Source organism: Carcharhinus amblyrhynchos, chromosome 13 (genome assembly GCF_965287045.1).
Source record: "Carcharhinus amblyrhynchos chromosome 13, sCarAmb.v2.hapA, whole genome shotgun sequence".
Lineage (NCBI taxonomy): Eukaryota > Metazoa > Chordata > Chondrichthyes > Carcharhiniformes > Carcharhinidae > Carcharhinus > Carcharhinus amblyrhynchos.
The window spans coordinates 57388137-57411804 of NC_137336.1; the positions used below are offsets into that span (position 1 = coordinate 57388137).

The 23668-nt window shown below is 37.5% G+C and overlaps 1 protein-coding gene across 6 annotated transcripts in view; it reads left to right on the top strand.

Annotated features, from left to right (window-relative positions):
• LOC145351936 (matrin-3-like) overlaps positions 1-23668 on the top strand; it is a 44416-nt gene that overhangs the window by 15876 nt on the left and 4872 nt on the right. For 3 of the 6 annotated variants that reach the window (XM_080201735.1, XM_080201734.1, XM_080201739.1), the window contains 12 exons: positions 2358-2419; positions 4158-4196; positions 5858-5955; positions 7043-7080; positions 8265-8399; positions 8689-8820; positions 12728-12871; positions 13488-13619; positions 15264-15316; positions 18563-18971; positions 19079-19129; positions 22273-22735. In XM_080201735.1, the coding sequence (XP_080057861.1) occupies positions 2358-2419; positions 4158-4196; positions 5858-5955; positions 7043-7080; positions 8265-8399; positions 8689-8820; positions 12728-12871; positions 13488-13619; positions 15264-15316; positions 18563-18971; positions 19079-19129; positions 22273-22735 (1756 nt within the window). The remainder of the gene's footprint in view (positions 1-2357; positions 2420-4157; positions 4197-5857; positions 5956-7042; positions 7081-8264; positions 8400-8688; positions 8821-12727; positions 12872-13487; positions 13620-15263; positions 15317-18562; positions 18972-19078; positions 19130-22272; positions 22736-23668) is intronic. The other 3 variants (XM_080201736.1, XM_080201737.1, XM_080201738.1) reach the window with 3 other exon arrangements.

A 23668-nucleotide genomic window follows, 5' to 3' on the forward strand; every position in this document is an offset into this window, starting at 1 on the left:
TAGTTGCAGTTGCACAAAATGGTATTATTTGTCCAGACTATAGATTACGAGCAACCAAAAGCTGAATAATTCACTCATACTGACTGCTTTGAGTTTATTGTCCCCTTTTCTTCCCTCTAATTCTATCTGCCTGGAAGTGTACAACTGGTTTTCCTCTTTTTAGGGAGGAAAAAACATCCAGCTCGTATATGGGTTTTAGTCTTATTCCACTTTACTCTGGTCCTGTACATGTTTCAATTGATTGGCTGTTTTTTTAATAAAATGATTCAGTCGATGTCAATGCCCAGTAAAACTACAGCTGTTACACAGGTGTAATCTTCCAATGTCCCCAAAGGTTAAATATGCCATGTAGTGTGGTACTAAGCCGAACAGATACTGAGCTGTTTTTTGTTTCTGAAAGGTGATTTTTTTTTTTGGGTTAGGGAATTGAGAGTTTTGGATCAAATGTACATTAGCTGATACACAATTTGATGTTTGTGAGCTAATAAAATGATAGAACACACTTGAGGCGCTGGATAATCTGTACGGAATGGATTTGCAACTTTCCCCAACTTTGGAGGTGTGCTCCTTCATCCCTAGTTCCAAAAATTCAAAGATAAAGGACAGAAAAGTATAAAGCCTGTTCCTTAATGTTATGGTACAATGTAATTGCACTGTGGATCTCACTAGACACTTCAACTCAGTTTTTTTCTGATTCTGATAAATCTTTTTTTTTTAAATAGGAAACTGGTCATGTTTGACAAGGACAGTTCATTCACTTGCAGTATTCAAAGGGGTTGCTTCATATTGCAAGAAAATGATTTATCTGGTGCTGTCAACTTCAGAAATTAGGCTTGAAGTCTTAGAAAATTTTCTTTTGTATTAAGAAAGCTCAAGATTTTACATGTGCAACCTTTTCTCTTACAAACAGAATGTGCTTGCCTATTAATGGGTTTTACATCCTTTCAGCCTCAAGGAAAAATTTGGTGGGGGAAATGTTGAGGATTCAAATAGCACATCCAGCTTTAGATCAATAGTTTATTTAGAGGGTGATGTTTCAGATCAGAATGAGCATTATGCAGAAAATTGCTGAAACTCATTTTAAAGGTAGTACAGACTGTTCTGTTTGTCCATTATGGCAACCCCACTTTGTCCACATTTGTACATATCCATTTTTGGTTTATCCAATAAGCACCTTCTTTCCCCACCCCATCACCTCAGCAAGATGTTGCATTTGTGACAGTCTTGCTGTTGGTAAGGTTACGAAGAATAGCATATTTGTGGATTTGCATAAATCCAAAGTGAAATTAGCATGGTGAATGATTTTTGCTGCTGGTATTCCATTGCTATTATTGGACATTGTTTTGCAGGTGTTCAACCGGTTAAACAATTGTAATGTTAGTTTGAGGTCAATACAGATATTACGTTGATTCTGGGCTGATGTCATTAGCATTGAGTGGAAAGCTCCTCAGATATTCTTTCTTTATCCTTGATTCCCTGCTGGTTTTATGTTGTCGTATCCTTCCTGAAGGCCTTAACTTCTAATTTGGGTACAGCTCCTTAGTCTCTGGCCAGGTTATTTTCCTCTATTCTTGGCGTATAATGGTGAGTGACGTCTGGGATTGGGATTGTATTTATGGTTGATTATCACAGGCTTGGATTGTGGAAACTGATTCAAATACACTTTGCATCTGTAAGTTCAGCAAACTGTTTGAACCTTATACTTCCTGGCCCCACAGCTTAGTTAATTGGGTCTTAGATATATTTTGTTATAGGATAGCCATTAGCCAAAAGTAGTAATTGTATTATCTCCCGTGCCATGACCTGATAATGCATGTTTAGTTCAAGATTGTATAATTTCAGGGATGATAAAACAATTGTATGGCCTAGATTAGAGTAATGTAGCTAGATTTTGCTGATCAAGGAACAATGTAAATGTTACAACTACTAGTTTTATCCTCTCAAAAATATTGGGGTATTTATGGAGGATACATAAACAAAACAGGGAAGAACATATGACCAGTGTAATACAAACTGTTGAAAAAGACAGTGGCTGAGTGTTTGCATCTTTAATTGTGGTATACGGAGATTGAACAACATGCTCAGAATGAGGAAGTATAGCCAAATATTCAGATTAATCATACACAGTGTATATTATTAAATAACAGGTTCTGACTTAATCCTGAGATTTAAAAGACATTTATAAACCAATATTTCCTCCAGTATTGTTGCTGGGCACTCATTCAGTTATTTTCTATATCATACAGTATCTTTGCTTCTTACTATACTGGTAAAGATTTGCAACTGTTGTACAAATAGCACAATATGATTTTAGCATAGATATAAAATTTATTGTGATTTTGTTTTCCCTTATTCAGGATTGGAACCAGCATAAAAACGAACCAGCACATAAACGGCGTTGCTTGCTGCTTTTGGAAATGTATGCAGTTCTTCTCAATTTACTATGAAAAGATTAGCTTAAAATTGTTTTTAAATTGGATCCCAAGTTTATGTAGGATATGTGAGTAGTACATGCAATATTGAATGTAAGAATATTTGACAATTTTCATTTTGATTTCCTTTGGAAAGTCTGATTTCATTTTAATAGCTTTAATTACATGAGCATATTGGAAATGTTACTGTTAGATGCATTGAATAAATTGAGAAAGAACTTTTTGTTGGTAATGGGAAATGGAACTGGAGGGGAATATGTTTGTCATCATTTTCAACTAGGTGCCCAGATGTCAAGTGATGAAAGAATAATATCCCCTTTTTTGAAAGGATGAGAGCCAGTTCCTGGTCTCCAGTTGTGCCTTTCTTAGCTTTATCTAGCAGCTCAAGAAAGAGAATTGCAAATCAGAGCCATTATCCGTTTCATTCCAATGGCTATTATACTTAAAAACAGAAAATACTGGAAAATTTCAGAGGGTCCAATAACATCTATAGAGAGAGAACAGAGCTAATGTTTCAAGTATGAATGATTCTGAGCTATTATAACTCCTTTATATGTGATGCTTAAAAATAGCACTTTTCTATTTTCTTTAATTCACAAGATGTGAGCTTTGTTAGGCAAGGCCAGTACTTATTGCCCTTGATAAGGTGATGAACTGCATTTTTGAACCATTGCAGTTGATATTCCTAACAATGCTATTCGTTGAAGAGTTCTCAAATTTTGACCCAGCAAGAACAATGCAGTAGCATAAAATTTCTGAACCAGAATGGTGGGGAAATTGGAGGTGATGTTTCCGTGCATTCCTGGTCCTTTTCCTTTTAAATTGAAGAGATTTTGAAGAAGTCTTTGCATGTTGCTGGAGGGGACAGTATGCTGTGCAACCATGGTAACTGATGGTGGAGGGAGGGAATGTTTAAGGGGGTGGTCAGGTGCTAATCAAACAAGCTACTTTGTCCTGTATGGTGGCAAGCTTTTTGAGTATTGTTGGAGCTGCAGCTACCCAGATAAACGAGGCAAGTATTCCATTATGCACTTGTTCTTATAGGTGTTAGACAGGCTTTGGGAAGTCAGGAAGTGAATTGGTCACCACAAAATACCCAGCCTCGGACCTGCTCACCTAACCACAATATTTAAATGGCTAGTCCAGTTAAATTTTTGGTCAACCTCCAGGATGTTTTGGGATTTACAGGAATTTGCTCCAAATACAACAACACAAGATTTTTATAATCATTATAGTCAGTTTTGTATATCGGGATGGCAAGTCAGTTTTGTATATAGGGATGGCACAGTGATTAGCACTGCTGTCTCAGCGCCAGGGACCTTGGTTTGATTCCCAGCTTGGATCACTGTCTGTGTGGAGTTTGTCCATTCTGCTTGAGTCTGCATAGGTTTCCTCCGGGTGCTCTGGTTTCCTCCCACAATCCAAAGATGTGCGAGTTTGGCTGATTGGCCATGGTAAATTGCCCCTCAATGTCAGGGGGACTCATAAGGTAAATATGTGGGGTGACAGGGATAGGGGCTGGGTGGGGTTGAGGTCAGTGCAGATTTGATGGGCCAAATAGCCTCCCCATGCACTGAAGGGATTCTATGAAATAATATTCAACCTGAAATCCCAAGAAATGGATACAGTTCTTTGGACTTGTGTGTATTTTCATTATTGATCATTGTTAATGGAATGGTGGATATTGGTATTGTGTGTGTAACAAGTTCTTATTTTTATTTCTAGTTACCCACAATGGGTTCCAGAGGATGTACCATCCACAAGGTAAAATCAAGCTACTTCTAGTAATAGTTGGTAATTAGGCTAAGTCTTTGATTTGGCTTATTGTCATATGCATTAGTATACATTGAAAAATATTGTTTCTTGCACTCTATAGACAAAGCATACCATACATAGAGAAGGAAAGAAGACAGTGCAGAATATAGTTGTATGGTCATAGGTAGGGTGTAGAGAAAGATCAATTTAATGCAAGGTAGTTCCATTCAAAAGTCTGGTAGCAGGGAAGAAGCTGTTCTTGAGTCAATTGGTACGTGTCCTCAGACTTTTGTATCTGTTTCCTGATGGAAGAAGGTGGAAGAGAGTGTGTTCTGGGTGCATGGGTTCCTTAATTATGCTGGCTGCTTTTCTGAGACAGGAGGAAGTGTAGACAGTGTCAGTGGGTGGAAGGTTGGCTTGAGTGATGGACTGGGCTTCATTCACGACCCTTTGTAGTTTCTTGTGATCTTGGACAGAGCAGAAGCTGTACCAAGCTGTGATACAACCAGAAAGAATGCTTTCTATGGTGCACCTGTAAAGGTTGGTAAGAGTTGTAGAGGACATGCCAAATTTCCAGAGCCGTCTTAGAAAGTAGAGGCGTTGGTGAGCTTCCTTAACAATAGCATCGGCATGAATGGGCCAGGATAGGTTGGTGATCTGGATACCAAAATACTTCAAGCTCTCAACCGTTTCCACTTCTTCGCCATTGATGTAGACAGGGGCATGTCCTCCATTACACTTCCTGCAATCGATGAATATCTCCTTCGTTTTGTTGACATTGAAGAACGGTTGTCATTACACCAGGAGGTCATTGAAGAGGTCGTTCCATGTGTTATTAAAATATTGAAGTGGCTGCAGTTTTCTTTCCTCTTATCACAAAAGTATGTTTTCTTCCAAAGGCACCGTAGTAATAAAAGGCTGTTTGCCGCTACTGCAACTACAGATGGCATGCTCAGTACACATGCAATCGCAGCTCAGCCATTGTTTTGAATAAAAAAATGCTTGGATGCCTGCCGATCACTCGCTGCCTTGCTTGCTGTTATTGAAAAGCTTTTGTACACCAATTACACCAATCTGCACCAATTGGTAGCATAGAAACAGGCCATTTAGCCTAACCAGCATGTGCCAGCATTTCTGCTCCTTCTCTAAATCTATCATTGTAACTCCATTATTATCTCTCTCATCTAGCCTCCTCTTAACTGCATCTATATTTATCCTGATCATTCCATGTTGTAGCAAGTTCGACTTCTGAATTTCCTATTAGATTTTTTTGACTATCATATTAAACACCTTTATGCTTTTTCATGCTGATGTAAGCATTCTGTGTCCCTTCCAACAAAACACTCATAATTTTAAAGATCTCTATTGTTAGATCACCCATCTGCATGGAACTTAAATGATAATTTAAAACCATGTATAAACCAAGCTTAAAAATAACTTGAAAAATGGCCTGGATGCCTGATGTAAACTCTGCTTCTGCCACGCAGCTTAGTCTCTGACTGTGCAACTTTGGAGATGATAATGTACTCGTTCTGCTGAATGGCTATAAATACCCTTAATTTGATTTGTATTGCTAATACATGGTTTTGAGAAGGATATGTTGCAAGTAATAATTGGTAAATTGAATCTATTTGCATATTTAATTTGCTTTTCTTTTGGGCTCCATGTAGGTCCAATCCATCTGCACGACAGGCCAACATTGCTCCAGATGCTGCATCAGCACTCCTTGCAGCCATCAGACAGTTAGATGCACTGGATCCTCATGGAGGTTGGGATAAAATGATTTTGACTGCTAATTATAATGACAGATTAAACTGTTATTTCTTGTGTGTGCTTGTCATATTGTTCACAGTTGTTTCACTGCATTGCACATTAAAACAACCTTCCAAGCATCTACCAGTAACATTAAACTGGCAGCTGTCAAGATGCCGAAGAGTTGACCCAGCATTAACTCTCTGCCACATATAGCTTTGCTCACTGTACCTGATAATTTTCTCTTTTTTAAGAAAAAACAATCCAAATGCCATCAATGGAAAGCGCATTCCATTCCTTATAACCCATAGCGTTTAGTTTGTTATAGGCAAGTTTTTCCTTTGGAACATAGACTTGGTTGCCAATGTGGCATTGGTGAGCTTGGCATGTTTGAAAACTATGCTCTTTAATTCAGGTGAATTTGCCAGGTTTACTCTGTAACATGATTTTCTCTCTGGTTTCACCCCCTAAATTCATTAAACAAATTTGAGCCTTGTCAAAATTTGATCAATTTATGGCATTTCCTTGCATATCTAATGCATTCCATGCAAACGTACAGGAATACAATGCTGGCTTCTTGAGGATGAGTTAATAAGTTATTGACAAGGTAGCTACTTGAGGCGGTTATTTCCACCATATTATTATATCATTGTAAAGTATAAATGCAGCCTTATTTTTATACTGGTATGTTGCTGAATTATTACCTTCACCACTAAAAGGTTGTTGGATATAGATTTACCTGAAAATGAGATCGAGCTTTAAATAAAAAGATTTCCTTTTTCATCTTCGTAGTTACAGATTTTTAGTCTGACAGAGAAAAGTCTCGAGTAAGAGCTGCGTAATTGTCGTAAATGTTGAGTTAACAAAATGTGGTGGAGGTAAGCACTCTACTCAGTGCCCTCTTCACTTGTTGAGACTAGAATCCTTGGTTTTGATATCTGACTCTTGAGCTGTATTAATTGTTTGAAAATGGGAGGTGCTAGCTGTTACGTGTTAGATTATATTTAAATTAATTTCCTGTTGAAAAATAAAAGATTGAATGCCTTGCCTTATGGAAGTAATTGTATTTTATCAGAGCTTATGATATGTTTTGTGTTTTTCAGGCAACAGAAAAGGTCAAATGCAAAACAAACGAAATATGGTTAGTTTTTGTTTTATTACAGTATGAATAATGTCAGGCCAAAATACCTACCAGGTCTTCTAGGCAATATTAGCACGGTTGGGGGAAACTTTCTCTAGTTCGAGACTAAATTATGGATATGTTTTTAAAAATGAAAAAGATTAAAATAAGACATAGATGGTGAGAACATCCAGTGAAACAAAGATCATGGCTTAAATGTATTAATACAAACAATTTTGTCATTTTTGGTAGAAAAACAGGAATTTTTCTGGGTTAGTGGGTTCATTTATGTCTTCATGCTATTTTCTGCCGTGTATTACCCAGAATCCAAGCAAACATTTGCACATCTTACTGTTCCATAATATTTACTTAACAGGTCCATGCCAATGTATATGTTCCACCAAACCTCCACCCACCCTTCATTTACCTCTACTAACATTACCTTTCCTTTCTGCCTTGTGTAATTTATCACATTTCCCTTTAAGTGCATCTGTGCTATTCACTCACCTCAGCTACTCATTCTGGTATTGGGTTTCATTCTCTGGATTAAAAGGATTAGTAAGTTTTCTTGCATTAATTAAGATTTCCCTGTAATAGGGTAGACAAAGAAGTGTTTCCAATCAGGTAGGTGTAATCAAAGTACCCAAACTGGCATTGTTGACATTTTAGATAAGTTCAACCCTAAGCAGCTCAATGTTTCGTATTTTGTCCATGATCCATTGGAAAAGTCAAAACTCAACAGTTTATTGGCATAGTACCCACTTGAGACAGTTCACGTTCTCATGTATTGTCCTAAAACTCTCTTGAAAGTCACCAGGCTGCATGAGGAGATTAATAATGGCTACATTGAGCAAATTGGTTTGGCATTATTAGCATGAGACAGTTGTTTTGAGAATTGTAGAGCTTACAAACCGAATGTGCCCTGGTGTCAAATATATTTCATTTCACCCATTTTAACCTATTAACATTGCCAAATGTCAATATTTAAAAGGAAAGTATGAAAAAAGCTTTTAAAATTCTTCTATACTTATAATAATCTTCAAATGAAAAGCTATTGCTGCCAAGTTATGTTAAAACAGCATTATTTCTCATTTCTCCTGCCTAGTGAGGTTAAGAATTGAGGGAAAATGCACTTCTGAAGTTTACTTCCCAATGAAATAGCTTGTGCGCTCAAATAAGCGATTATATTGTTTTTCTTTGAAAAGCCATTGGATGAACCTGGCCGAGTGCTACATATGACAGAATTACCGAAAGGAAAATGCAAAGTGAAAGATATCCTCAAACTTGCACAACCTTTTGGAATCATTACAAAGTATTTACTTTTAAATACCAAGAGTGAGGTGAGTAAAATAAATGCCTTTTCTATAAAGAGAAATTAGCAAACCAAATTTAGCCCAAATATGCTGTAACTGAGGGATGATGGTAACCTGACCCTTGGTTATTTTGTGTCACAGGTGTATTAAAGCTTCTTTTTTAAAGATGCATATAATTTTGAATTGCTCACCGTTAATTTGTGAATTTCACTTCTGTCTTTTGGTTTGCATTTTTTTGTTGTTGTACTTCTAGCATATAACTTTTGATAGCATAGTTAGTCATAAATATATACTTTGCCTTTAAAAATCAATTTAGGGATTTGTGGAAATGGCTACAAATGCACAAGCACAAACAGCAGTCGCCTTTTACAGTATGAAACCAGCAACTCTTTATGGCAAGAGGGTTCGAGTGGATATGTCTCACAAATACAAGGAGATAGATTTGAAGGTAACTAAACTTGAAAATCTGTTAGTAAGGACTTCATGTATGTTTTTCCCCCAGTGTTTACTATCATTAAAGCATAAAAAAGGTGTAAATTCTACCCTTAATGCTGATTTTCCCCTGCCCCTCCTCCCCTTCCTCCCTCTGGCTGACAGTGATTGAAAGCTAAATATTGAAAACAGAAATTTCAGCATGACATTGGTGCTTTCATTAATTCTTGCAATTGTATGAGTTGGATTTCAGGTTGGAGACTTCCCAACCACTTTGTTGCATTATTGTGCACTTGTCTGGGCTTACCTAGAAAAATTGATACTTTTCTCAGCTGTACACCACAAAGGCCTATCAATGCCCATTTAGTGCCCAGTTGAATACTTTGTTCCAGGAGGCAGACATATTCCAAGATTAGCTGCTTCAGATTGGGCCCTTGGTCAAGGACAGAAAGGTGTGACTGTAAGTGAAACAGGTCAGAGGATCTAAAAGGCAGTAATGAAGGATCCTCAGCCCTTGCAGTATGTGTAGATGAGAGCGGGGGCCATAGAGAGGGTGAGCAAATGGATCATGATCATTCAAATGAGCAAAATGAAAAGGAATGTAGTTGTATTCGATGATAGTATAGTTAGGGGAATAGATCCTGATTTGTGTTACTGTCCAGTGCCAGAGTTAATGACATCTTGGGCTTGGAGAAGGATTTGTAGTGATAGGGATAGGATCTGGTTGTGGTGATCCATCTGAGTGCCAGTAGCATAGGTAGGATTATGAAGGAGGTTCTTTACCACAGAGGTCATCTCCAGATTATTATCTGAACCAGGGACAAATTGGTATTGGGTAAACAAGATCAGAGAACTGAATGCTCGGCTTAAAGCTTGGTATGGAAAAAATAGGTTTCGATTAATCAAAAATTAAAACTATCACCAGTATTGGGGAAAGAGGGAACACTATTTTGGGGATGGATTTCACCTGACTCGCAAATTCTATGATTAGGATTATAGAACAGACTTTAAACAACGATGGGATTGCGAGGGAGAGTTCATGTGAGGGAAGACTGGAAAGTTAGAGTAAAGACAAAGCTGTAGAGCAGGATAGTGATTTGGGTAATGATAATGAGAGTGTGACAGGAAGAACATACAAAAAAGTGCACCAGCAAATAATATCAGAGAATGGGGCGAATAGTAAAAGGACAGAATTAAAGATTGCTGATATCTGAATGTTTGAGTGTATTTGACATTTTAGAAATATAAAAAGGGAAAAAGACATAGGATATATCTGTTTGAGAAGGATAACATCAGTACAGTAATGAGAAATTATCTTGGTTCAAAGGTTCAAGGTATAGAGTCAGTTTGGATGGGCATATAAAACAGCAAAGGCATGAAGTCAATGGTGGGAGTAGTTTATAGGGCACCTAATATTAACTACACTACAGGACAGAGTATAATCAAGAAATAATGCTAGCTTGTAAGAATTTTTAAACTTATAAATTGGATGAATCAAATTGGCAAAAGTAGGGTGTGTTCAGGACAATTTCCCAGAACAATATGTCAAGAGCCGATCAGGGAGCAGACTATTTTAAACCTGATGTGTATTGAGACACAATTGATTAATGACTGCAATAAGAGTTCATCAAAGTAAGAATGATCATAACATGATAGAACTGCACATTCAGATTGAGGATGAGAAATTTAGTTTTGAAACTAATGCCTTACAATTAAAAGCCGTTGGTTAAAGTGCAATGAGAAAATAGGTTGAAAGTTGGGATGGTAAAGGAGCAGTGGCAGACATTTGAAGAGATATATCAACAAATATGCATTGCATTGAAAAACAGGATCTCAGATGCCAATCTTTAGCCAATTTGAGTCCAGGTGCAACTGGATGCTGCAAAGGGTATGAACCATGATAGCATCATCTCAAGGACATTTGGATGGGGAATAAATGTCAACCTTATGGCATCTACATTCCAGCAAAAAAATAAAGAAAAATACTCTGAAGGATATATCACCATGGCCTAACTAAAAAAGTGAAGAATGGTGTCGAATTGATGAATATTCAGTGTTGCAAATATAGTGATAGCCCAAAGGATTGTGAACATTTTAGAAACAAGCAAAGGATGACAGAATGGGAGAAGTTGGAGTTAGAGAAACTAGCAAGAAACGTAAAAGCAGACTAAAGGCTTTGGCAAGTGGATTTAAAAAGAGTAGCTAAAGACCATAGAATGTGAGTTAATGGGAAACAAGGAAATAGCAGAGATTCTCTTCACAGTAGATGACAAAAAGAATGCAAGGGGGGAGGAGTTTGAGACAATCATAATCACTAGAAAAATAGTGTTAGAAAACCTAACGGGATTAAAGGTTGGTAACTCGCCTGGATTGATCGCCTGCAACCATGGGTCTTAAAAGTGGCTCCAGAAAATGTGGCTATATTGGCCATAACCTTCCAAAATTCCCTACATTCTGGAGCTGTTCCAGGGGATTGGAAAATCATAAATGTCATGCCACTAGTCAAAAAAAGATAGGAGACAGCAAGCTATAGGCCACTTAATCTCAACGTCTGTCACTAGTTAAAATGCTGCAATCCATATTAAAGAGGTGGCAGCATGATATTTAGAAAATCATGATACAGTCAGGCAGATTCAACACGATTTTGTGACCAGGAAATTGTGTCTGACAAATTTATTATTTTTGAGGATGTAACAAACATGGTGCATAATGAGCCAGTAGATGTGATGCATTTGGATTTCCAAAAGGCTCAAGGTATTAAGAGTTAATGTATTAGCATGGATAGAAGATTGGCGAACATGAAACAGGGTTCAGAAAGCAGTTATTTTCAAATTGACAAAGTAACCAGTTGAGCAATACAGGGTTCAGTGTTAGAGGCTTAAGCAATGTGTTTACGACATGGCTGAAGGGACCTGACTGCATTGTAGCCAACTTTTGAGCAGAAGGAGAGCAAACTTTGAAGAGATGTGAAGAATTTGCAAAGAAATAGATAGTTTATATGAGTGGACAAAAATTGTCAAGTGAAGTACTATATGGGGAAATGAGCTTGTCCATTTTGATAGGAAAAGTAGGAAAATGGAATATAATTTAAATAGAATGATGCTGCGGTTCAGATGGATCTGGGTTTCCTTATACATGAATCATGAATAGTTAGAATGTATATACACTTAAGTATGTATGAAGACAAGTGAAATATTGGTCTGTGTCCTGGGGATAGGGTATGAAAGTAGAGAAGTCTTGCAGCAACTGGCAAGAGTATTGGGAAGACTGCACCTGGAGTACTTTGCAGTTTTTGCCTCCTTCTTTGCATTAGGGACAGTTCAGAAAACGTTCACTAGGCTGATTCCTTGGATGACAGGTTTGGTTTATGTAGAAAGGATGAACAGGTTGGGTTTATGCTCATTGGGTTCTAGAAGAATGAGGTGATCTTAATGGACCATATAAGGTTCTCAGGGGTCTTGACAAGGAGGATATTTCCTCGTGGGGAAGTCTAGAACTAGGAGATACTTTCAGGAAAAGAAGTCTCCCATTCAAAACTGAGATGAGGAAGAATTTATTTTGAGTGGTTAGTACTTGGAATATACTTCCCCAAAGAGGAGTGGAAGCTAGCTAAGTCATTTTGATTGATAAGGGGAGAGAGTTATAGAAGACAGGCAGATAAGCAGAGTTAAAGCCACAATCTGATCAGTCCTGATTTTATTGAATGCTGGAACAAATTCAGTGGATCAAATGGCCTGCTCTTCTTTCTTAGATTTTATGATCAACTGAGTGCATATGTCAATTGTAACTGAGTCCAAGTATTTGGTCTTTGTAATATCTTTGAATGAATAAGAGCTTTTATAAAAAATAATTCTGTGAGGAATATATTTGAGAGTACTTTACAAGAAGTTAAGTTAAATTGTAATCTTTGTCTATCTCTTCAGAAGCAAAAGCAAGAACGGAGCGGTGGAAGGGTGGCACTCCTCCAGAACCTCCCTCCTTCTGGTTACTCAGATGCTGATATTGTGAAAATTGGTACTAGCTTTGGGAAAGTACTTAATTACATTGTGATGAGACTCAGGAACCAGGTACTGTCATAAATATTTTTGTTTAAGGGAGATAAGGGTGCAGTTGTATGCTGGGAATTCCTGGTTTGAAAATTTACTTTACCACTTGTAACTTATACAGCAATGAAAAAGAAGTACTTTTTTAAAATGGGCTCATGGGCCCATTAAATCCATTCTATTTGATTAAGTATAATTAATATATCATGAACTTCCTCTTGCCCATCTCCTCTTCGGAAATTCTTTTATCATTCAGTTTTCTGCTTATGTACATCTGGGAGGACATAGGTACAAATTGGGGATTTCATTTTGACTCTTTTTGCCCCTCGAACCATAAAAGCATTACTACAAATTTGCATAGCATTACTAAGGAATATTTAGCTTATTATCTGAGATGAGTGTCTCAGTAATGGCTAATTTTGTAATCACTACTCCTCTGGAGTTCCCCAGTGTTGTGTTAGTCATGCATTGGGGGCAGGAATAACATTGTGAAGAAGGTAATTCTTCATCTCGAGGGAGAAACATGGTGGGTGTGAGAGACTTTTCAAACACCATTTGCATGCATCTATTAATAATGTGAATGGTTATGGCTAACTTTGCATGGATTTTTTTCCTGATGTAACAATATTGTAATCATCAGGCATTTCTGGAAATGGAGTCAAAGAAATGTATGGTAGACATGGTTAAACACTACAAGAAAACGCCTTTAATATTCCGTGGTCGAAAAGTAACCGTGGATGCGTCTCAGAAATATAAGACACTCGTATTAAAGGTAAGTAATGTCTTACTTGCATTTAAGCATTTTTATGACTTTCTTCATTAAGAAGCTGACATAACTGTTCCAAAGGCCATCTTATCTGTTTCATACAGCTACTTTGTAATATAGAATAAATACTAATGACTGATGGGTCTCCTTTACAAAAGCAGTCGCGTACTGCACCGCACAGATAGAGGCAATTTGTAGTTGTGCTAGCTCTTTGAAAGAGCTGTTAAATTAGTCACATTCCCATGTCTTGTTCAATAGCTTTATTTTTGTTTTTTTCCTTTGAAGCTATACTCAGTTTCCTTTAAGTAGTTCCACTTAGTGTGATTCCACGCACTCCAAATATCAAAACTGGCTGCCTAAAAGCAAATGTCTTATCATCTGCCCTATAGTTCTTTTTTCAATGGTCTTAATTACTGAATCTCCTGTCAACAGAAAATTCTGTTTCTAATATCAAAATCTCATATTGAGGTCCATAACCTTCCTCTAAGACACTGTGTGGAACGTGGGTTGGTGTAAAATGCATATTAGCATATGTGCCATCAGAGTTGAAGCCACGTGAGAATGCTGACTAAAACTCTCATCCTAAGTGTTCATGTGATATCACTGGTTCCCTATCTATGTGGCATGAATTGTCTTATGACAGTGCTTATCCATGAGAAGTAATAATGTAGTTTTATAAGCAAGATTTACGTTCTGTTGCAACAGACTGCAAGATTGAATTTTGAACAGTTATGGGGTTAAAATAAAGAGATGAACTGACTGAATATGAAGCCTGACTTGAGACTGAAGTTCTCCAACTTGAAACATGATTTCACCTCATTGGGATCTCACCAAATGCAGCCCATTCTCCTCATTAATTTTGTTGCCTGTTTTGCGGTTGCAAATGAAAACCAGTGTCGTAGGACTAGTAAGTGGTCTGCAGGGTCTTTTGTCTTGACTAAATGGTCTGTGGCAAAAAAAGTTCAGAATTGCTGCTCTAAGGGGAACAAAAGAAGGTTAAAAGTGCTGAAGCTTTTTGTCTTGCAGTCATCTATAATAATGACTAAAGGTTAAATTAAAATGTTAAATTTCTCAAAAGTCTGGATAAATCACATTTTGCCACATTACCTTGATAATTGGTGAGATTCGCAATCATTGTTAGAAGTCTTTTATCCTTTATGGTTGGCAGGAGTGATTTTGCAGATTTTTAGCTGTGAACAGAAAAGTTGAAAGGAGAGATGCAGTAAGTTAGTCAAACTTCAACTAGAAAACTGAGAGAACAAACTTTAGGCTGGTCCAAAGGGAAAGCAAACGCAGAAGTAAGAATTATTTTTCAAGTTAGCAAATGAAAGTCAGTGTAGACCAGGGAAGTGTTGCTGCTTTTGAATTTTCATTTGATGTGAAATAAAGTAGTCCTGAAACATTCATCTGATCTTGTTTTACTTGTTTTTGTTTTCTCTCAGTTCATCTTTTACAAATTGGAGAGTTCACTTGAGAATCTCATTGTTGCATGCTTGACTTGTGCTCTCATATAATTAGATGTCAGGCTACGTAACTCAGGCATGTAGGGTTGGAATCCATTTATAGATGTGACAAGCATCGTTGAACCATGCAAAATTTTCTATCGCAGACCAGAATTTGGAACAATTCCTGTTTAATCTATTGTTTCAGAAACCCAGCATAAAGGTGCAAGAACTATTGAAAGAACAGGATGAAGCAGACAGGTAAATTGTTTCAATATATATCCATGTCCAACAACGTAGCACTGGTCAGTCTAGATGATGTGCTAAATCCTTGCATCTCTGACTTGGAAACAAGATGTGCAGGTTCAGTCAATTAGCCATGCAAAATTGCCCTTTAGTGCCCAAAGATGTGGGGGAGGGAGATCCTCCCTTCCGTAATCTCCTGCAGCCATACTCCCCTCATATCCGCGATCCTCCAGTTTGGCCTTTGGCGCATTGTTAATTGTTCATTGATGCACATTGCCAAGGGCCAAAGCTCTGGATTCCCTGCCTAAACCTTTCTTTGTACCTTTTTAAGCTGTTCCTTAAAACCTGCTTTGTCATCTGCCATAATACGTCTTAGGTATCTTGGTTATATTTTGATTAAATTCCTTGTAATGTTTTACTATGTTGCTATATAAATAGAAATTGTTGCTGTTTTCTTTCCGCTGCTGTACTCATTATTTTGTGCAGTGAACTGCTTCTGTTTTCCTCCTAATGCTAATTTGAACAGGCAGCTTGGAAATGTGCAGGAGCAGCATGGCTAGCTGAACAATGTTGTCTTGCTCTGAACACAGTCTTCCTTGCATTAGGAAGATGTTGCCCTTTGGATAAGACCAGAAGTTAGACTGTATGAATTAAAAAACAGGAATTGTTGGACATAACCTGCAGGTTTAGCAGCACCTGCAGAAAGAAAAACATTAGCATGCAGGCTGATAATCTTTTGTCTGAACTGTTTGTACTTCAAATTTCCAATATCAACTATATTTTGCATTGATCATCCTGGTTGTATAATGCTCAACTATATCTGTGTTTAAAATAAATTTGGCAAATAAGTTCCACAAGTACTCTGTGGTGATTGAATCAGTAAAAATAGTTTTCCCCTCACGTTTGAGCCCTGGTTCCCCCCATATTGCCCTTTGGAGCATTCGTAATGTGTAATTTGCATTCATAGTGTGGGGATGTGTATTGAGCATTTAAGTTTTGATAAATACTAAATATTACTAAAATAGATGCACTGTATACAGCGATTCACAATTTATAGCTACAGAATGAAGCTTTAACATGAATAATTTATTATCTGTTGTACTTCAAAAATATTGTTTCATAATTTTATGATCAAGTCCTGCTTAAGTGATCAAAATTTTGCAGCACATCATTCGTGATTTATTTTAGTGCTAAAATGGCTTTAGCAAGCAAATGTAATGCTATAATCCAATAGAAATGGTATTTATGAATTATGGGAGAATTGTGGATTGTCATTTAGCTTCAAGGAAGTGACAGAGATGATGGGGGAAAGACAGTGGATGTTGTGTACATGGACTTCAAAGCTTTTGACAAGGTACCTCATCGTAGACTGGTACAAAAGGTGAAGTCACTTGGGATCAGAGAAGAGCTGGCAAGATGGACACACAACTGGCTTGGCCATAAAAGATAGAGGGTGGCGGTAGAGAGGTGCTTTTTGAGTGGAAGGCTATGACTAGCGGTGTTCCATAGGGTTCAATTCTGGCACCTATGTTGTTCTTGGCTGGTCTGATTCCTAAGTTCGCAGATGACACAAAAATTGATGGATTTGCATATAGTGATGATGATTGTCAGAGGATCAGCAAGATGTAGACTGGTTGGAGATGTGGGCTGAGAAATGGCAGATGGCGTTTAATCCAGATGAGTGTGAAACATTTGGAAGGTCCAATGCATGTGGGAATTATTCGGTAAATGATCAAACCCTTAGGAACATTGACAGGTAGAGACATCTGGGTGTACATGTCCACCGATCACTGAATTTTGCAACACAGGTGGATAAGGTAGTCAAGGCACACGCATACTTGCCTTGATATAGGGCGTTAAGTATAAAAATTCGCAAGTCATACTGCAGCTGTACAGAACCTTAGTTAGGCGTCATTTAGAATGTGTGCAATTCTGGTTGCAACACTACCAGAAGGATGAGGGTACAGAAGAGGTTTACCAAGATGTTGCCTAGTCTGGAGGGTGTTAGCCATGAGGAGAGGATGGATAAACTCGGTTTGTTCTCACTGGAATGATGAAAGTTAATAGAGGTTTACTAGATTGAATGGCATGGACAGAGTGGATAGTTAGATGCTCTTTCCTCAGATGGAAAAGTCAAGTAATAGGGGACATAGGTTAAAGGTGTGTGGGAAAAGGTTTCGAGGACTAGATGAATAGATAAATAGGATGGAAATAGAAGGATACAGTCTCTTAAGTGCAAACGGTTTTATTTTAGGCAGGCATGATTACAGGTGCAGGCTTGAAGGGCCTATTCCCGTGCTGTACTTTTCTTCATCTCTTGTTCGCTCATTTGAGATTTAATGGTCAAATTAAAAAGCATTTTTAAAACTATCTTCTTAAAATTTGCCCTTTTTCTGCTCTAATTTTGGATGCTAAAAATGCAACATTTTATACATAAATATTTAAAATATGAAGACTTTAAATCAGAAATAAAAAGTTACTTGAAAGCTCCTTTAATTAATTTGCCATAATTGTCAGGCCTGATTAAGAAAATCTGATTTCTGATTTGAGGACAGTTGGCTAGAACTGGAGAAATGCTTTGAAAAGGCTCTTAATACTGAGTTGTCTATGCAGTTGTTACAGATGAGGGCATTATTGTTTGGGGCTCTGTAAAAGTGAGGAGGATGAAGAAAAGCGACAAGTTTATTTATTAGTCACAAGTAAGGTTTACATTAACACTGCAGTAAAGTTACTGGAAATTCTCTTAGTCACCACAGTCCGGCACCTGTTAGGGTCAATGCACTTAACCTTGGCTTTCAGAATGAGAGAGGAAACTGTAGCACTGAGGAAACCCATGCAGTCATGGGGAGAACATGCAAACTCCACAGACAGTGACCCAGGCTGGGAATCAAACCCGGGCCCCTGGCACTGTGAAGCAGCAGTGCTAGCTACTGTGCTGCCCCCCAAGCTGAGGTTAGAGTTGTACTCCCAACTTCGTATGACACGCTAGTCATGTTGTGTGGGATTTTTTTCACCAGTTGTTCACTTTTCTTCTGGAGTTGGTAAATCTTGGAATAAATCTGGTTCCATGAGTACTTATGTGACCTTTGGCAAAGTACTTAATTACAGGAAGCATAACCACTAAGGCCAATTCTGTCTTCAGTCAATATCTCTGCATATATTGTTAGCAGTGCTAGCTACCAAGCTGTAATGTGTATTGCCTAAAACTAGACCTAATTCCATAGCATAGACTTGTTTTATATTTTGTTTCTTTCTTCGAAGAAGACGGCGACGTTCCCGCAGTCCATCCTTTAAGAAAAAGCTACCTAGCAAATCAAAGAACCTCCCAAAAGATGGAGAAAAAGGAGAACAGAGAACCTCTGAAAGTTCCCCTTCAAAAGAAGTTGGGAAAGAGAAATCTGAGGAAGAAGACAAACAAGAAATGAAGTCTGAAGAAAAAGAGGAAGCTTTAGAAGAAGACGCCATTGCAGTTATTGAGAGTGATGCAGAACTTGCTGAAGAAGGTCTTGTTGAGGAACTGGGAAGTGAAGAGTCAGAGAGTGAAGAGGCTGACCAAGAAGATTTGGAAAAAGAAACAAAGCATGAAATAAAAGGAACAGACTCCATAAAACCAGATTCCAAAGCAGATAAGGAAATAAATGTGCAGAACGCAGCAGAAACAACTGAGAAGGTAAAAACACAGGTTTGGTACTCAATTTTTTGTTTTGCTGTAAGTATGATTGACAGCAATGAAATAAGGATAATGTTACCTCAATTAAAACTTTCTGCTTTTTTAAGCAGGTACCAATAATTCAAAGGAGTAAACAACACCAACAAGCAGCATCGCGGGTAATTTTCCTCACTTAGCTTTGTAGCTATATGTTTTAAGCTTTTTTTAAAACAAGGTGATGGGTTTTTTAAACCTATTTCGTAGTAATTTGACTATCTGACAATCTTGGTCTATTGTTTTTGCCCTAGCTGTTAAATATTGGCCTTCCACTCAAAACACCAAAAGTTTAAATTTTCAGAATCAGCCCATGTTGGAACCATACCTAACATTTTCTGGCTAGGTAACAGGCATAAGAAAAAATTTAGAGCTCTGTTACATTATACTGTGCATGTGCCTTGCTGTAATCGGCAAAGGAGCTATTGGTAACTGTCGTAAATAACCCCATAGAATGCTTTGGCAGCACATGGTCAATTTTTGTGGGTTCAGCATTTTTGTAGAAAATGTAACTCTGCTATTGATAAAATAGATCCTGACAATAAATACCAACAATCAGATGTTAACTGAGAAGTTGGAACTTCTAAAAATTGTAACCAGCAATTTTAATTTTTAAAAAATGAGGATAAAATGGTGACTATGCTTGCCTGGGAAAATAGATTAGGATAAAATTGTGTTCAGTATGGTGCAAAACTATTTACCAAGTTAATCACGAGCCAAAAAGCTGTCAAAAGGCTAACCTTCATAATCAAAAACAGAATTTTTTTTAACAAAACCAAAAGAAACTCTTGCATATTGTCTACAGCTGAGATTAAAGTCTTCCAAATCAATGGATTTGCATCTGAATTATTTGGGAGACATTCTATTCAAGGTAGAGATTTTGTCGTTTTTCCATTCCTTTCATTAAATTTGCTTCAAGTTGCCTGCTTGTCTGATAAGTGTCATATGACAATGTTATTTGCAGCACAATGCCTTTTGTGACTTTACCCATAGTGTTTGTACTTGCAGAGAACATTGAAGAAGCCTGCTTCTGCTGCAGGATTCAACATGTCTGTCTGAAACCATTTCTAAATTCTGTGGTGTAATGAAGCCACAGAACATTGGGGTCCATAAGAGGTGTCTATACGAAAGGTCACCCTGTTTTTTTTTCAGACTGGAGATGGAACTGCATAGAGTTTGGAAGGCTGTGGACTTCCTCGATTCCTCTTGCATAAATAGTTCCTAGTTTGAGTCTTCAGTTCATTTACTATCCTGGTTATCAGGCATATACGTGGATGCAAATTAACTTTGCTATTGTGAAATCATGCTGGTCCTGTAACTGCTACGTTTGTGAGATTCTTTTAATATTGAAGTACAAAACACAAAAAAAATGCTTTGAATTGAAGTTCATTTAAATGTTGTAAATCTGATTTTAGTTACACAAACTATTCAGGAATGTAATGAGAAGGACTAATCTTGTCCTTAAGTTGCAAAAATGTGCCATATTTAGCTGGATAATTGAATTTTAAAACATATGCAAGATGAGTCACTGTTTAAAATAAGCAGCAATTTTTATAAGTGTCATATTACTTCATAAATTTGTCCCAAAATAATTCTGTAGAATAATTATTTGAAAAAACTATTTTCAAAAGCAGAATTTAATGTCCATTTGGTCTGTCACCCTAATTGGGGAATCCAAGATAGCAATCGTGTCATGGAGCATGAAACATCAAATTACTTGCCAGCTGAACCACTCTAATCCTTTCCTGTTTCCAGGTGTGGCTAACTGTTGAGCCATGTGGAAAGAGTTTGTTTTTAAGCATTTTTGGTTTATTTTTGATTTGGCTGTCATTTTAAAAACCATGAGTCAGGTTTTTATCTCTGATGCTGACTTTCTACTTCTCTCGACAAAAAAAATCAGTGTTTTCATTAGTCTTCCACCTTATAGGATCATTTCAGTCTTTTTTGTCAGTTAAAAGATGATGATATTGGTGTGGAACCTGAGGCTAGGTCAGAGTCATCTGAATTTATTTCAAACAATATCTCACCAGTATCGCTTACATAAATGTAGCTGCTGTTTGGCTTTGTTTTCTATACTAATCTATAGAATGCTTAAAACTTTGTTTTGATATACTGTTCATTTGTGTCAGTACTACTAAAAGCTGTTTGTTATAGTATCTATTAATAAAACCAAGTATCCTAAACTCTTTAAATCTTCTCAGCTTGTGCTATGACCTTCGCAGACCTATGCACATATATCTACGTACATCTCTATCCCTTCATTCCCTTTAAAGTTATACTGTTATAGAGCTACTCCTCATTCCTACCAAAATTACTTTACAGTTCTCTTTTAAATTTCATCTACCCTGTGTCTATCCATTTTACTTGTCGGTCTGTGTCCTCTTTATTGTTATCTACAGTTTTTGCATTTTAAATCACCTGCAAACTTTGTATACCCAAGTACAGATCCTATACGAGTACTTGTCAAAATATTAACCCCAGAGAACACTGCTGTATAATTCCCTTCAATCTGAATGACAACCATTGACCAGTATGCCGTGCATGCTGTTTCTTAGCCATTTTACTGCCCATGCCGTGCTTTTTAATCCCATAGTTAGAAGCAATATTGAAGTCAGTTATGTAGTACTGTCAAAGTCCAGAGACTTGACATGGCATATGGTCCATCAGCCTTCTCTGCCACTCTGTCTGCCATTCACCAGCCCACTGGCCCAATTGATCAAGATCCCATTGCAATTGGAGACAACTTTCTTTACTGTCCACTATGCCATCAATCTTAGTGTCACCTGCAAACTTATTAACGATGCTTCCTATATTCTCATTCAAATCATAAGGGAGATAAATAAATAAGGGGCATAAATAAAGGAGAATTGTAAAATGGTGATCAGAGCTTCAGCTATTTCCATCGTTTCTTCCCTCATAGTCTTAACATACACCCATTGCGACAGGATGACTTTTCTACTTTTGGGGACCACAGTCTTCAAAGTACATCATCTCTTGTTTTATTCAGTATTTCTCCTTTACTGCTACATTAGCACATCCTTTTTAGTGAAGGCAAATGCGAGTACTTGTTTGATATGTTTGTTCTGTTTTCCATTCCCATACTGTTTCTTTCCCTTTTTTTAAGATCTCTTCTGCACTTTACTGCATTCAAACTTAGTACTGTATCGTGAATCTATAAGCCTCTATTCTCTTTGTCACAGATGTATTAATTTTTGTGCAATAAAAGAGGACTCAGATTTTGATTATGAAAATCTTTGAATTCCTATAGGAGCTAAAAGAAGAGTGCTTTCCTGAAAACATTGATGAGTTTGTTACTGTTGATGAGGTGGGTGATGTAGAAGCTGGGAATTTAGATCTTGAAGATCTGATGTCTTGTGAAGATAACAGTAGTAAATTAGAAAATGATGACGCTGATGCAAGCATTCAAACAGAGAAATCAGAGGACACCAGTGAACAAAAAGACGAAGATGTGAACAAAGCTAAAAAAAAACGAGGTCGGAAGAGGGGCAAGAACATCAGAACTAAAGGTGACAAAAAAGATAGCGAAGAAACTGAAGTGAAGCAAGTTGCAGATGAAATGATTGAAAATAAGCTGGATGGTGATGAAAAGAGTGAAAATCAGGAAGATACTCCTTCATCGTGCGTAGAACCAGAAAGTAAGCGTGCTCGCTCAAGATCTCCTACTCCAGATGAGTACCGACTTGGACCATATCAGCCCAACAATCCTGTAGGTAGGAAAAGATTGCACTACATTTAAATTTTACAAATGTTGAATTTTTTTTATTGCCTAGAGAATATTGTGCAATGTTCAGATAAGTTGGTATTTTATATTTTTTAAATAAATCTAATTCACAGAAATGTAAGGAATTTTACAGAGGGAGGCCATTCAGCTCATTGTACCTGCACTGGCTCTCCAAATGAACATTACGACAGTGCCGTTGTTCGGCTTTCCCCCATATCCTTGAACGCTTGCTAACCAAATAATCATCCAATACCTTAATTATATGTACCTCTGTTCTACATTCACAAATTCTGGTCACTGAAGCTATTTTAGCATCCCTCTCAGTCGCCTTCTACCTCATTTATATTCCCTTTGTTCTGCTACAGTCGTCTTCTTCTTCTTCTCCCCCCCCCCCATAGTATAAATTGTCTTTCTTCTTAGCTCTGGAACGAAGAAGGATCATCCAGAGTTGAAATTTGGCTCACTCTATTCTCTCTTGACCGATGCTGTCAGACTTGCTGAGATTCTCCACGTTTTATATTTGTTTCAGATTCCAGTATCAGTATTTTGCTTTTGTGTCAGTAAAGATGTATTGCTGTTGGCAATTAAAAGGACCCAAAGACTTGTGGTTTATATGAACCCTAGTTCGTTAGATGTCGTGTAACTTCATGGTTCTTCAGCATCAGATTTGGTGGTACCCCAAAGATGCTAGAGAATCCATCTCCGAAGTTCCCAGATAAGAATTTTGCATTGCAATTGTGCAAAAGTGCTAACTTCCCTTGGACAATTGCTGTGCTGGGAACCATCTGACTAAGTAATTTAAATCTCCAGCTTTGGGAAGTTTAACTCCCGATAGTTACTCTGAGTTAGAAGAAATAAAACCACTTGTAACTGCAGCATAAGTATTTTAATCACCCAGACTGAGCCCCACACTCCAGACCTC